Genomic DNA, 12,846 nt, shown 5'->3' with positions numbered 1-12,846 from the left:
AATGTATGGGTGCTTCAAAATTTGGCAAATAGGGACGTTATAATGTAAATAGACGGTCTTATTTGCCAAGCTGTAATATATGTCTGTTCTGTTTGTAAAAAAGTTACGGTGCGGTTACTGCAATCGCTTTTATATTGCAGTCATTAATGTTAACTGTTCAAATTACATGTCTGGTTCAGAGTTGTAAATGAGAGTCGTCAAGTGCTGCAAGAGCCAGACTTTGCTCAGTCTCTTCTGAGAGATCCCAATACTCCCATCATCCGAAAGTCAAGAGGCACTTCGACCCAGGGCACCTCGACTCACGCCTCCTCTACCCAGCTGGCAATGATGGACGACCAAAGGAGCAAGGCAGGCAGTGTCCACAGCAAAGTGAGCAGCTACCACGGCAGCCTGCACCGATCGCGTGACGGCCGGTACGTTTCTTCTCTTTAAAATCTTGTGGAAAATTGGACAAGCCTCTGCTAGCCGGACGTTTGGCCATCATATTGCTAAAACTAGAAGTTCTGCTAATATTTACTTGCTCTGATTGCATCTCTTCTCCCTATTAGTGTCTGGATTGGAAAGAGAAAAAAATACCCTGGTATTTTCAGAGTCTACACTGGTCTTCATGAATTACACAGCGTGAATGTGTTCGGTGCTGGTTTTCCTGCAAAGGCAGTGTGATCTGTGTTACATCATCTCAGTGCATGGGAAAACAGATCTGACCTAAAGTCAGCTCAGTATTTTTATGGCTGCTTTTGTCTGTGTGTAAATTGATTTTGTTTCTGTAAATAGTCCTAGCCCTGCTGAAGTAAACAGTAATAAAAGTTACCCACTCTAACCTGAGGTGTAGTTAAGGTTCATAACATAATTTATTGTCAAGTATTTTACTCACCTAATTATCAATACTATACATAGCGCTGTAGTAAGAACCAAGCTGCATAAGGAGTTGAAACAATTTGCCTGGGGCTGTATAAGCTGAATGACTGAGCTAAACAGAGAACTACTTTTTTCACAAAAGCAGAGGGTTTGTGTGCATGCGTGTGCACATGCACCGAGAATTATTTACATTCTTTCATGACTGGCGGTAACAATAGTAATAATTGTCCTCTATTTTTATAAATTAGGTACACTCCCTGCAGCTACAGAGGCGTAGAAGAAAGACTACCTCATGGCAGCATGTCACGACTGACTGATCATTCCAGGCACAGCAGTTCTCATCGGCTTAATGAACAGTCACGTCACAGCAGCATCAGGGATCTCAGCGGCAACCCAATGACACACATCACGCACGGGACCAGCATGAACCGCGTTATCGAAGAGGACGGCACCAGTGCTTGAGCCGCTTTTGTTGGAAAGGAGTAGTTGATGTGGTTGCACAGCTCGCGGTCCCTTCCTCAGTGATGTGATAATGCTCAGTATTATTATGCCTCTCATCGGGTGCTGATTTTGTCCATCAGGAAGCCAAGACTGGCTTCTTCGTGTTGAAGCCAGCGTTCTTGTACTTGCATCAGAGCTAGTGTTCAGCAGTCTTGAATTACTGAGTAAAAAGCTGGTTGCCTCATTTGACCCTATCTGTAGGTAATTATTTATTCGATAACTGTTACTCATCAGACACCATTGCTGAATTTCTTATTCTTTGTTGAAAAAAATCTCCCCCTCCCTCCGATGTCTCTGCATGTCGGTAGGTGTTACCCTTGAAACTTGCTGGCAGGGTCACGCTGAGATTTTTTCTTGTAAGGCATAAGGAAACTCTTGAACATCGAAGGAATTCCTCTGCGCATCTCTCTGATTAGATAACAAACTGATACAGGTTTTCATCAAGCGCAGGGGGAGGGGACGCATATTAAAAGCTGTATAAAGGACATCTGTGCGAATCGGCAGGCGTTTTTAATGATTACACTGGAAATGCAACACAGGAATGAGCATTTTGGAGAAGGAGAGGAAGCTCCGCTGATGATCACCAGCTCTTACCAGAGCTGTTCAGGCTCAGTTGTTGGGATGGGGTGGGAGGGTGGGGGGAAGAGAGAGGCAGGGAAGAGCGATTTTTTTATAACTTGTATTGTCCTTGCTTTTTTACAAAAGACTATTTAAATTTTCTACTTGTTTACAATTTATGTAGGAAGAGATCAATTTTAAAACCAGTTATCTAGATAATATTCAGCCACTTATTTTTTAGATTAATGTACAAAAGCTGAGATTGCCTGTTCCTGATCTATTTAAAAAATAATAATAGAAAAGCTGAATTTGTTGCCCAAAATGGAATGTACAGCCTTTTCCATACAAACAGAAGAAAGTCTGTTTACAAACCCCATAGCCTGGGTGAGGAAGGCTGAGGCCAAAACGGACAGGAGGACTTTAATCAGGGATAGCCCACCTTCCTTGCAGTATCATGGCTGGGTTTTGGGAGGATTCTCTTTGCGCTGAGCGAGCAGGGAGCAAGAATTTAGAAATGGGTGGGAGAAATCGAGACAGGAGCTGCCCCGCAGGTGGGGAAAGAGTGGGATGCAGCAGCCAGAAACCCCCTGCATGGCTGTCTTGAGGAGGAGGAGACAGGTATCTACCATAAATCATTGCCTCCTTCCCAACTGGGGAGCTTGCATTACTGGTCGACCTCTACTGTAGATTATTTTCTTTTCATTCCCTACTACAGATTCGCGGTAGAGGATTCTCAGTTTGGGCTTTTTTGTGTGTAAATAGTCTGTTGGGGTACAGCAAGTCTTCGCTGACACTGCAGGCAAAAGTCGAGGCATGTCTTGGATGGTGCAGTAGATCTTCTGAAGCATCTACTGTAAGATTCGTTCAGCGTGAGGAAACACTGATTGCATTTAAACCTACCTCAGTAATTACTACAGATCATTGCTGGGAAATGAATACTTATTTTTTCATTGTCCTTACATAATTCCCTTTTTGACCTGTTCGAGGCATGTTGAAAAGCCTTTGTACATGCTTAGATGGCACAACCTCAAGGGCAGGAATAGGGCAACAACCTGTGGTGCGTACTTCAGAAGCTTTCGCGAACAGCAGAAACGGAGCTGCGCTACAATTACTCAATTTAATTGTAGCTGATGACACAACAGCAAAGCACGTAACCGTGCGCTCTTTGAAATCAAAGGTTGCCCTGGGAGTCACCATGTCTTAGAAATATATTTACTGTAAATCGTCTTTCTTGCTTCCACCAGGCTTTTGCTCCAAAGGAGAAGCACAAACCAAACCCAACGTGGAATAACAAAGCTTAGCAACAATGCCTCGCTCTCTTTATTGTAAATCCAGGGAGGGAGGTTGCTGCACCGACCGCCCCGGGGCAGAGCAGACTCTCTGCTTTGCCCGTTTGCTCAGCAAACAGCCGCGGGGGACGTCTGCAGGGATAACTGTCCAGATACGCTAGATCACCTCTTTCAAAGCAGATGGGCATGAAGAGTGCTTTGAGCGACTTAAACTGGCAAAACGACAATTCCCTGTAAGCCACAAAGGTGGAACCCTTTTTTATTTTCAGATTCAGCTTCCACTAAGTAACTTGCTGCTTCAAAGGAATGACAGTTTGGGGAATCTGGATCTGCAGAAAGAGCCAGGTAGCTGAGTTTTCCTAAACACTATAACTGAACTAAATAAGCTCAAGTGTTTATGTTGATCTTCTTGGCTCAATTTCCAGTACTTTTTTCTTTTTTTTTTTTTTTTTTTTTTAAAATTGTAGCAATGCTTTGACTTGTTTAGAGTCAGGGAGGGGAATGATGATGGAGGTTTAAAATACATCCTGCTTGAAATTTTATTAATTGTTGAGGTTTAGTCCCTGTGTTGTTCCCAGATGGGAACATCTAAGCTGCTCCTGCTCACATGTCCTGTATGCGAGGGACAGACTCCTGTCACCCCAGAGAGGTGATTAAAATGTAAAACTCGAGTTCTGGCTGGTTTTTTTGCCCTCCCTACCCCTGTAATCCCAAACCCTCTCTTTTATCTTCAACACCTGAATTAGCATGCCGCGCTCTTATTTCTGCAAAGCGTTCCTTCCCGGGATTTCAAAGCCCTTTACCAATGGCTGTTTCAGGTTTCAGGTGTAAGATTATTGCCCCAGCCCTGATGCAGTTCCCCGGCCGGGGCACTCGCAGGGCTTCAGCTCCCAGAGCATCGTGCCTGGGGGCCCTGAAATGTGTCTGAGGTTGAATGCAGCCCAGCCGCTGTCTCTGGCAGGGGTACCTAGGCGTGTTTTTGGGGTGATTTCCTATCTGGCACCCCCTGCTAACTGGTGAGAACTCCAGCCCAGATGCCTGGTTTCTGAGACCGGTGCTAATCTTTAAATTCCCCCAGAGCTTAAACCCCTGCCCAGGAAGGCAGTTCTGCGGTTGCTTCGGGCTTGTGCTGATCTAACGTGCCCGTAGCTGAACACACGTTCCTCGGGATTTGACAGCAGCACTTTGTCCCTCTCCAGCAGATGCATGCCGCTAAAAGCTTGACCCTCTCTCCTTTGAAGCAGGCAGAGAAGTTGTACATAGCTCAGTTTCTCCAGCTCATCCCAACGGCAGGTTAACGTATCTCCATCCTACGCATATGGTGACCGAAGCCCCAAAATACTGCTTTGCAAGATCGCGATATCAAAGCTTCCTATAAAATCCACAGCTTCTTATTCCCATTATTCCCGGGGAACTGAATCTCCCGTTTCATCCCGTTGCAAATGCATCCCCCCCTTGGCAGGGAGCAACGTGGCACAGTGTGCTTTGCTCCGAGACCTTCGCTGCCCTGTCCAGGCAAAGCAGGAGGTGGCTGGGGGCCGGCGAGCGCTTGGCTGAGGCTGGTGAACGCAGACATCGGCCCGATTGCCGCTGACAATAGATTCCCCCCAGTTGGTGATCTTCATTCTTTCTTAATCCCTTCGTTGCTCTTGTCTTTCATTGAAATATCGCAAATGAGAGATGCGAGCGTGTTGCATGGAAAAGGCTGTCTCGGGACCACGCGCGGCTGCCCTCCCGTTGCATCGGTAGCGCTCGTCTTTTTAAAGCGTAAAAAATCCAACAGCAGCAAAAAGCCACAGTTAATTGTAAATTTATTTGTCTGCTCTCAAGTGCTTTCCCTTTTCTTAGTGCTTAGACCTAAACTTTGCTACAGAAGCTGTAGATATAAGCTGTACCTGGGGTTGGTGGTGAGCTCGGGGCTGCACTGGGTGGCTCCGGCTGAAATCCAGCCGCAGCCAAATCCAACACTGCTGCCAAGTTGTTCGAGCAAGGAGGGGAGGGAAAACCCCTGGGGAGACCACAGGAAGAGCCGGGAGAGTTGGGGTCACCCCTTAGAGCAATGCCCACCCTTCCAGGGGATCCAGCCCTGCAGCCCAGCTCCAAGGGGGGGCTGAGGACACCCCAGAAAGACAGTGGCAGAGAGCAAGCAGCCCCGGCTGCCCTGTGAAACCGGGGTGCAGAGCGGAGCAGCCCCCGCACGGGAGACATCCCCAGGTTCATCTTGAACAGCAGAATGTCGAATTGAATGTGAAACTTCAGTCCTATCGCAATGTACTTAGTTTATAACCGGATCGGGATTTATTTTCACCCGAGGTGGGATGTTTTACGTGGTTTTCGCCTGTCGCGAACGGCCGTCGGGTCTGTGTGCTGGGGAACTGGGTGCATGTAACGGCGCTGCCACCTCTTCCAGCGCTTTCCCTTGACGCGCTCGTGTTGGTATTGTAATTTCATCCATTTCTGAATGAGAGAGGAAGAAGCTTTCGTGTTCGTGAGACCTGTACGTAGAGGGTGCACGTGGCTTTAGCATGGGGTAGTACCTGACCGTAGCTGACTTGACTTGCACTCAGCTCTTGGTAGACTTGTTTACAGTAGTCCAGTGTCAGTTTTGTAATGTTTCATTTTTAGCACTTTAACTGTGAGTGTACAAACTGATTATATTGTAGTAGGTGTACATTTTCATTTTAGACATTTAAAAGTTTTTAATAAAATGATGGAAAAATCGCAGTCTCTTTGTCAACAAACTTTCATGCCCCCTCCAATGTGCGTAGCTACGCCCCCCCTTTAAAAACCCAGTTCAGAGGCAGCTCAGATTTAAATATTAAATTTTACTCTGCCTAGCGGCACTCTGAATTTGAAGAAAGACTTTCTAGACTTAATCTTTCCCTAACAAACTGTATTCCTGGATGCCAGGCACCCTTCCAGCAAACACAAAGCTCTCTGCAGACTTCAGGCTCTGGTTTGTCCCACCCTTTTATGAGCAACAGACCGCTCAAACCACCGGCATTTCGTGAGCAAAGAGACGAGCGAGCTAACGAACGGCGGCCAGGTTTGGGAGCAGCAATACTAGGGCTGTCTGGGGGTTTGTGCCGGGTTTTTTTATTGCCGAGTCAAACCAGAGAACAGGATGACTTATTTTTTTTTTAAGTAGCTGTCTGGCTTTTGGGTGGATATGTGGTTATTTCGGTTTGGGAAGCCGTACGCTCTGAGTCTCGCATGGCTGGTGATAAAATAACTAGTTTTAATAATCACGGATGGTCCTGGTTTAGCACATGGTGCTGTTTTGGGTCTCATTAAGATACATAAGTCAATTCAGGGATGAAACTTGAGGAGCTGGTGGTTAAGACACTGGTCCTGCAGGGCCACCTGGAGATGTGAAATCAGCCCTTGTGTGCATGCAGCCCTGCACGGCATCTTTGGCAGAGCGGCTCTGTCCCAAAACGTTGGCCTCCCCGGGGATGCTGCAATTGCAGCTCCCAAAGAGCCCCTCAGAGCGGTGGCAGCTGGCTACGGAAAACTCCTTCCAGGGAAGAAAAACCAAGGTAGGGCTGGGGCTACTGCACACTGGGGACTCACGGAGCTGGTTGGGGACGCTCAAAAGGCAGCTGCCCGTCCTGCCGTAAGGACCTGCACCACGGCGGGGAGGGCAGATGGGACAATATCCCTTTGCCTCCGTCTTCCCTGAGTTTAAACTGTTGCTGTTCTGGTTTGTGAGTGTGCCGGCTCCGAAGTTGAGCAGCTGAAAGAAATGATCCGCCTCGGCCTGTCGGGGCAGCTGGGGGGATTTCTCACTACAGCTAAAACCATCAGGGATGGGGAATCGGAGCTCACGTGATTTCTCTCTTCACTTTTGCGCTGCATTAGCAGGTCCCAAAGGGGTTAATGTAGGGGACAAGGGGTTGGGGAGGAGATCGGAGTCATCTGGTGCGCGCTTAGCCCTTGGGATGCGCGGAAGCAAAGTTTAAAGATGGTTTTAATGACCTGCGGGCGAGGACGACTGGACGAGCATGAAATAAGAAAGAGCAGCTGGGAGAGGGGACAGGCCAGAGCTGGAGGCAGAGGCAGCCCAGACCCCCGTTCTGCCCTGGGCTGAGATTAAGAGCAGTGAATTTTAGTCACTGTCGTGTTCCTGATGCACCTTAACACCCTGTTTGCTGGTTTGGGTCCAGCTTTGCCCCTCAGCCCTGCTGGCTCGTGCCCCGCCTTGCAATTTCTTCACCAGTTTGAAGGCAGAAGAGCATCTGGCTGTGCACAAAGCCTAAAGAAATTAAAATTTCTGAGAAATCCTTGATAACAAAAGACTGAAATGAAATGGGTGGAAATAGAAGGATCTTTCAAAAAAAGTAATTTTCTTTAGGCGTTATCGCCAGCTCGGTGCAGCTCCTGCGCAGCAGGACAAAACCGCCGACCCTTTAGCGTGACCGTGTGCTGGGATCCACGTTTCAAACGTGCTTCGCTACCGGTCTGACTGGTTTTTATGATAATACTTGGAGTGCGTTTGATTGATATTCAGTCTCCAGTTTCGGTGCCTGCGCGCGTTTGCCTCCTGTTCCCAACACCCACAGCCCGCTCCCGTGGTCCCGCCAGCATCTCCTGCTCCTCCTCTATCCCACGGGGACATCTCCGAGGGCTTCAGCTCGGCATGGGAAAAAGCCGCTTTCTCCTCGCCCATCTCTTTGCTTTTGTGTTTTATTAAATCCCACCTGACATCAGGACCCTTCGCTTCATGCCCCTGTTTATCCCATCGCCTCCGCAACTCCCCCTGCAGCACTTTGATGCATTTCGAAGCCACTTACCTCTGCGTCACGGCTGGCTTGAAAAAGTTTCCTGGGTGGTCGGAATGTCTCCTGAGGGATGAGGGGGCTGCTCCATGGGTGCTCTGCGAGTTGGAGGTATCACAACACCTGAAATGGTGGGAAAGCTGAGGAAGGACGGATCTGCGGTGCCAAATCACTGCCAGCCTCATCCCAAGCTGCTGTGATGTAACATTTATAACATTTTTATACAATTTATACAATTTATAACAATGATAACACTTATAATATTTTAATATAATATGTAAATATAAAAATACTAAAAATATATTTCAAAACATATGAAACATAATAAATATGAGTGAAAAATAATCACATTACACAGACCTATATGCCAATATATCCATATATCCAACATACACAATAATCACACAGAGACCAAAGTCAGCACCCAGCAGGGACTCACATCCTTGCAGCAAAGCCGCTGCATCTGCCCTGTGCAAGGCACAGAGGTCATGTTTGGGTGCTTTAATTCTTTATTTCCACTTTTGTCCCTGATTTCTGATTTTTTAGGGTTTGGGGTTTGGTTACTATATTGTCCTTTGGGGGTTATGTTGGTTTAATCAGAAAAATGATGATGGTTTCACCCTCCTCAGCTGCCAGCTCGCAGAGCAAGGGCTACAGGCACAGGTGAGAAGAGCAGCTGATGTGGGTTTTTTTTATTTCACATCGATCTGCACAAGCAACATGAGGAAGAGGAAGGTGCAGGGCTCCTGTCCAGTCCCCGTCAGTCTCCTCAGGGCTTTGCAGGCCTGCCAAAAACAAGGGGATCTGGATACATTTTCGGGTCTCAGAGCTTTAGGTACTGACTTTATTTCTTACTGTTTTGCCTTCGGATCTACAAAACAACCTTTGTTTTCCTTCTTTTAAATCTGTCTCATTTGGCTTAGATGTATCCTCCTCAGCTTCTTGTGCTTGTTGGCCCAGCGCTGGCGCGGAGGGTTCCTGCCTTTGGGAGAATGTGCTGAAAAAATCCCCTAAGGCCCTGAATTGCAACATAATCCAGCTACAAATCCCACCTGGAATCTGTCAGCAGCGACGAGCCCCGACATACCTCCACCGAGCTCCCGTGACGCCTTCAAAGCCCTCTGATCTCCTCCGTGGAAACGCTGCCGTCAGATAAGGCTCAGCCCCTGCCAAAAGACACGAAACATCTGCTTGGCTGCAGAACGTGGGGTTAGACAAAAGTTAACCTTGCTCCTAATTTTTAACTTCTGGGGGGAAACCAGCTCTCCTCGTGCCGGTTCTCCCTTGCATGGGGAGATCTGGGGCTTTCATGGCAGTCCCCGAACCCTGAGGACAAGGTGCTGCTGAGCCCTTGGGGACAGTGGCATGGATGTATGGAGGGAGCGGGGCCAGCCATGTGCCAGCTCATGGAAGAGCAATAAAATGTGGGATTAACCAAGTATTTGGACCCCATCAAAACCAAGAACCCATCTTTACATTTCAAATCTTTTTTTCCACTTGAAAGGTTTCTCCCTAAATGCAGTTTTGAAGCACCTGGTTGCCTAGAAAAGCTCCTGGAGCTCCCTTGGGGGACCTGAACTGGGCGGCAGCCCCACAAAATGTGAGTCCCCAGCGCTGCTTGGGCACGGCTCAGCAGGTGAAGGGTTAACGCTGGTCTTTGGGTGCCTTTAACTGTAAGCAAAATCCCCGAATCCTGCCAAATCTCGTTAGTCCATGAGCAGGGTGAAGAGCAACAACGCTAATTGGAGTGACGGCTTCGCCACGGCAGCCATCAGAGCTGCGATAAATTAGCAGCGGCGCAATAAGGAGGTGCTGAGCTTTGCTGCCGTTAACAGGTGCTGGGTCACCCCCAGCCCCCCCCCTAACCCCCCCCCCCCCCCCCTTCCCCGTCACTTGGTGTGAGTGACCTCTTGGCCTGTCCCTGGGGACATTTCTCCCTCCAGCTGCAGGGAAGGGATTTTGATCCGTCTGGGAACTGTAGCGGCAACCTGTGTCCCCAGGGCTGTGATGGGGTACGGGGCCCCCCATCCCGCACCCCAGCATCTTGGGGGGGACACTCAGCAGGGATGGGAGGTGCTGCAGACTGTGTGATTATGGGCATTGAGACAAACCGGGGGAGAAAACACAGAGCTGCCCCCGCCCCAGACCCTCTGGGGCTTTGCATTAGTCAAATGAGTTGGATCAGGGATGGTACGGGAGCAGGCAAAGAGCTGCACCATCCTGCAAGCTCGTGTGCCCGATACCGGGGCTGAGGCTGGGCTCGACCAGCGTCTGGTAAGTCCCTGTCCTCATCTTCCCACTGTAAGCAGAGCTCGTTGTAAAATATTTGCCCCCCGCCCCCCGCCATGCCCTGTTTCCTCAAGCACAAACCATCCTTAAAGTCTTTCCTCCGTCCTGGGACAGTGGGAAAATGGAGGCCTCATAAAAGAGCTCTTGGAGCAACCTCGGGATACTCGCAGGTATGGAGGGAACCTCACGGGGATGGAGGGATGCTCCTGGGGAGGAACGGATGCTCGTGGGATGGAAGGATGCTCCCAGGGAGGGAGACATGCATGCTCATGAGGAGGGATGCTTGTGGGAAGAAACTGATGCTTGTGGGGATGGAGGCTGGCTCGCAAGGAGGGAGGGATGCTCGTGGGGAAGGAGGAATACTCCTGGGGGTGGCTGCTCATGGCAAGGAGAGTGGGACCCTGAGACAGCTTGAGATTTTGCCTGCTTGGAGTGAAGACAACGAGCCCGGACTCGTAGAGCTGTTGAGGGGTGTAAACAGCTTTGTAGGACCAAACCGGGCAGGTTACGGGAGGATGTTATGGGAGAAGCCGTGACGTTAATCCTGTGCAAGGTCCCGAGCACCGGCGATGTCCCACACCACTCCTCGGTTGCCTGTTGCTCAGAGTGGTTTGGCAGGATCCTCCGTGGCCTTTCCACCCAAAGCCCAGGGCAGAAACCCCTTTGCCCTGGGAAAGGAAAAACCCCAGGGAAATGTGAGGTCTCCTCCCGGCGAGGCTGAGCACCGGGCCGAGCAGTGTCTGGCCTGGCTTCTCTGCTGGGTGTGGGGAGCCCACGGGGAAACCCACGGATCAGGAGGGCTGCAAGGAACCATTCCCCCCAAAAACAGCATCCCCAGAGGCCAGCTGGGATTTTTAATGCAATAGTGCCACCCTGTGCGCTGTGGGAGTCCCAGGCTTTGGTGACAAGCCGTAACGGTGGCCCAAGTGGCCTTGGCTGGGACACAGATGGGTGACAGGCAGGATGGGGTCCCCACCACCACAGTGGAGTGGTGGCACTGGGGATCAAAACACCCAGGAGTGGGAGACATGACCATGGGCACGGCAGCAGCAGGGAAGGGATGACGGCTGTGTCCCCACGGGAATCACTCCGTCCTGTTGCATTTGGGATTCTGCAGATGCCAAAAATGTCTGTGGTTTGTAGGGACACCACAAAAGACAGAGAAACATGAAATATGCAGAAATCACATCAAACTCGGTGCATTCTCGAGTTGCAAAAGGGAGTTTTATGCTGTTTTATGCTTTTTATCTTTGCTGGTGGCCTGTGCTGGTGAGCAGCTCCTGGACCACGCAGTCACCTTCTCTGCTCCATGTCCTGCCCTGGAGGGAGATGGGAGGGGGAACACGGGAATATCCCATCTCTGACCCTGCGAGGGGAGTCCTGTGTCCCCGGCCCTTCCCTGAGCCCTGGGAAGGCCCAGCATCACCAGGGAGAAACCTCACGTGGGATGTTTGGAATCATTTGCGTGGCCTATAGGAGGGTTGGGGAGGAAGCAATTATTTTCTGCATGTATAGAGGGATGCTTAAGGTGGCGGCAATGCATCCTGAAATTCTGCTGCCAGACGAGCTACAGCAGCAAGGACGGATGTGTGACGGCAGTCTCTGCAACACCCCAGGGACCAGAGACACCCCGACGGGTGTCTCCCTGACAGCCCAGGCACCTGAGGGTGCCTCCCAGGGCAGCTCAGCTCGTGTGAGATGAGCACCCAGGAAGAGGGAGCAGAGCAATGTCCCTGATTTCAGCTCCCCAAAATTTCTTGCGGGGATTTCAGCCCGCCATCACAACCCAACTCATCCGTGCCCATGTATCCCAGAGACTGTTTCAGGGCATCAAACAGGGTCCAGAAGCTTTCAGGACAGGACCCTTCTTCCCCTGAGCATTTTTAGGGTCACGCTTTGCTATTTTAGTAACCCCCAAGTGTGCACACACCCAAGGGCACACGTGCAAATACATGAGCGTAGCCACACACCCTGTATGGTCCCATCAAGGCTGTTGGGAGGGCACGCCCCATCCTATAGGGTCCATATGGGATCACCATGCCCCTAAGGCTGGTGGAAGGATTTGTTGGACATACGGCTGGAAGGAATGAGACGCCCCCCCCCCCCCCCCGGGCTGTGCAAATAAGCAGAGAGCAGCATTTGCATGCTGCTGAATTAATGGTGGGGGGGAGACGGTTTTGCGACTGATCGCTGGCATGACGCACGCCCCTAGCGAGGCTTGGGATGCAGCCACCTCCCTCCGCTCAGATCAGAAGGGCTAATCCTCTGGGAATAATAGACGTAAGCCTCTTAGCTGGCTGTGCTGTCAATGCCTGTCGCTGATGAGCTGATTAAAATCAAATGGAAAAGATTAAACTCACCCCCTCCAGGTACCTCAGGAGCCACCCCTGCAGCAGACAGTGGAGAAGAGATGCTCCTTGGTGGGCTCGGTAGCTTCGCTCTGCCCTGTCCGTCTGTCCATTGTGGGTCTGCCCAGACCTGGGTGCTCCGTAGCCAGGAGGGACGTTTCAAGCCTTCGTAATCTCCACAAATCCACTCCCTGTGCTGCACTGGGAGGTCCCAGAAGCAACTGG

General features: G+C 50.1%; 1 protein-coding gene and 1 long non-coding RNA gene across 4 annotated transcripts in view; one reads left to right on the top strand and one right to left on the bottom strand.

Annotated features, from left to right (window-relative positions):
- FZD3 (frizzled class receptor 3) overlaps positions 1-5,315 on the top strand; it is a 63,898-nt gene extending 58,583 nt beyond the window's left edge. For both annotated transcript variants that reach the window (XM_049819211.1, XM_049819213.1), the window contains 2 exons: positions 180-413; positions 1,107-5,315. In XM_049819211.1, coding sequence (XP_049675168.1) covers positions 180-413; positions 1,107-1,320 — 448 coding nt within the window. In that variant the 3' untranslated portion in view covers positions 1,321-5,315. The remainder of the gene's footprint in view (positions 1-179; positions 414-1,106) is intronic.
- LOC126046604 (uncharacterized) lies at positions 5,316-12,784 on the bottom strand. 2 transcript variants are annotated; one of them, XR_007508372.1, is made up of 4 exons: positions 12,634-12,784; positions 9,072-9,150; positions 8,000-8,178; positions 5,316-5,701 (listed from the first exon to the last, which is right to left on the bottom strand). It is a non-coding gene; the product is annotated as an uncharacterized LOC126046604 (long non-coding RNA). The 2 variants fall into 2 exon arrangements; XR_007508373.1 differs by lacking the exon at positions 5,316-5,701 and adding an exon at positions 7,388-7,461.
- Between the last annotated feature and the right edge of the window lie 62 nt (positions 12,785-12,846).

This window comes from Accipiter gentilis, chromosome 16 (genome assembly GCF_929443795.1).
Source record: "Accipiter gentilis chromosome 16, bAccGen1.1, whole genome shotgun sequence".
In the NCBI taxonomy this organism is placed as follows: Eukaryota; Metazoa; Chordata; class Aves; order Accipitriformes; family Accipitridae; genus Astur; species Astur gentilis.
The sequence above is the reverse complement of the archived record's forward strand: the minus strand, read 5'-3'. Positions and strand labels throughout refer to the sequence as shown.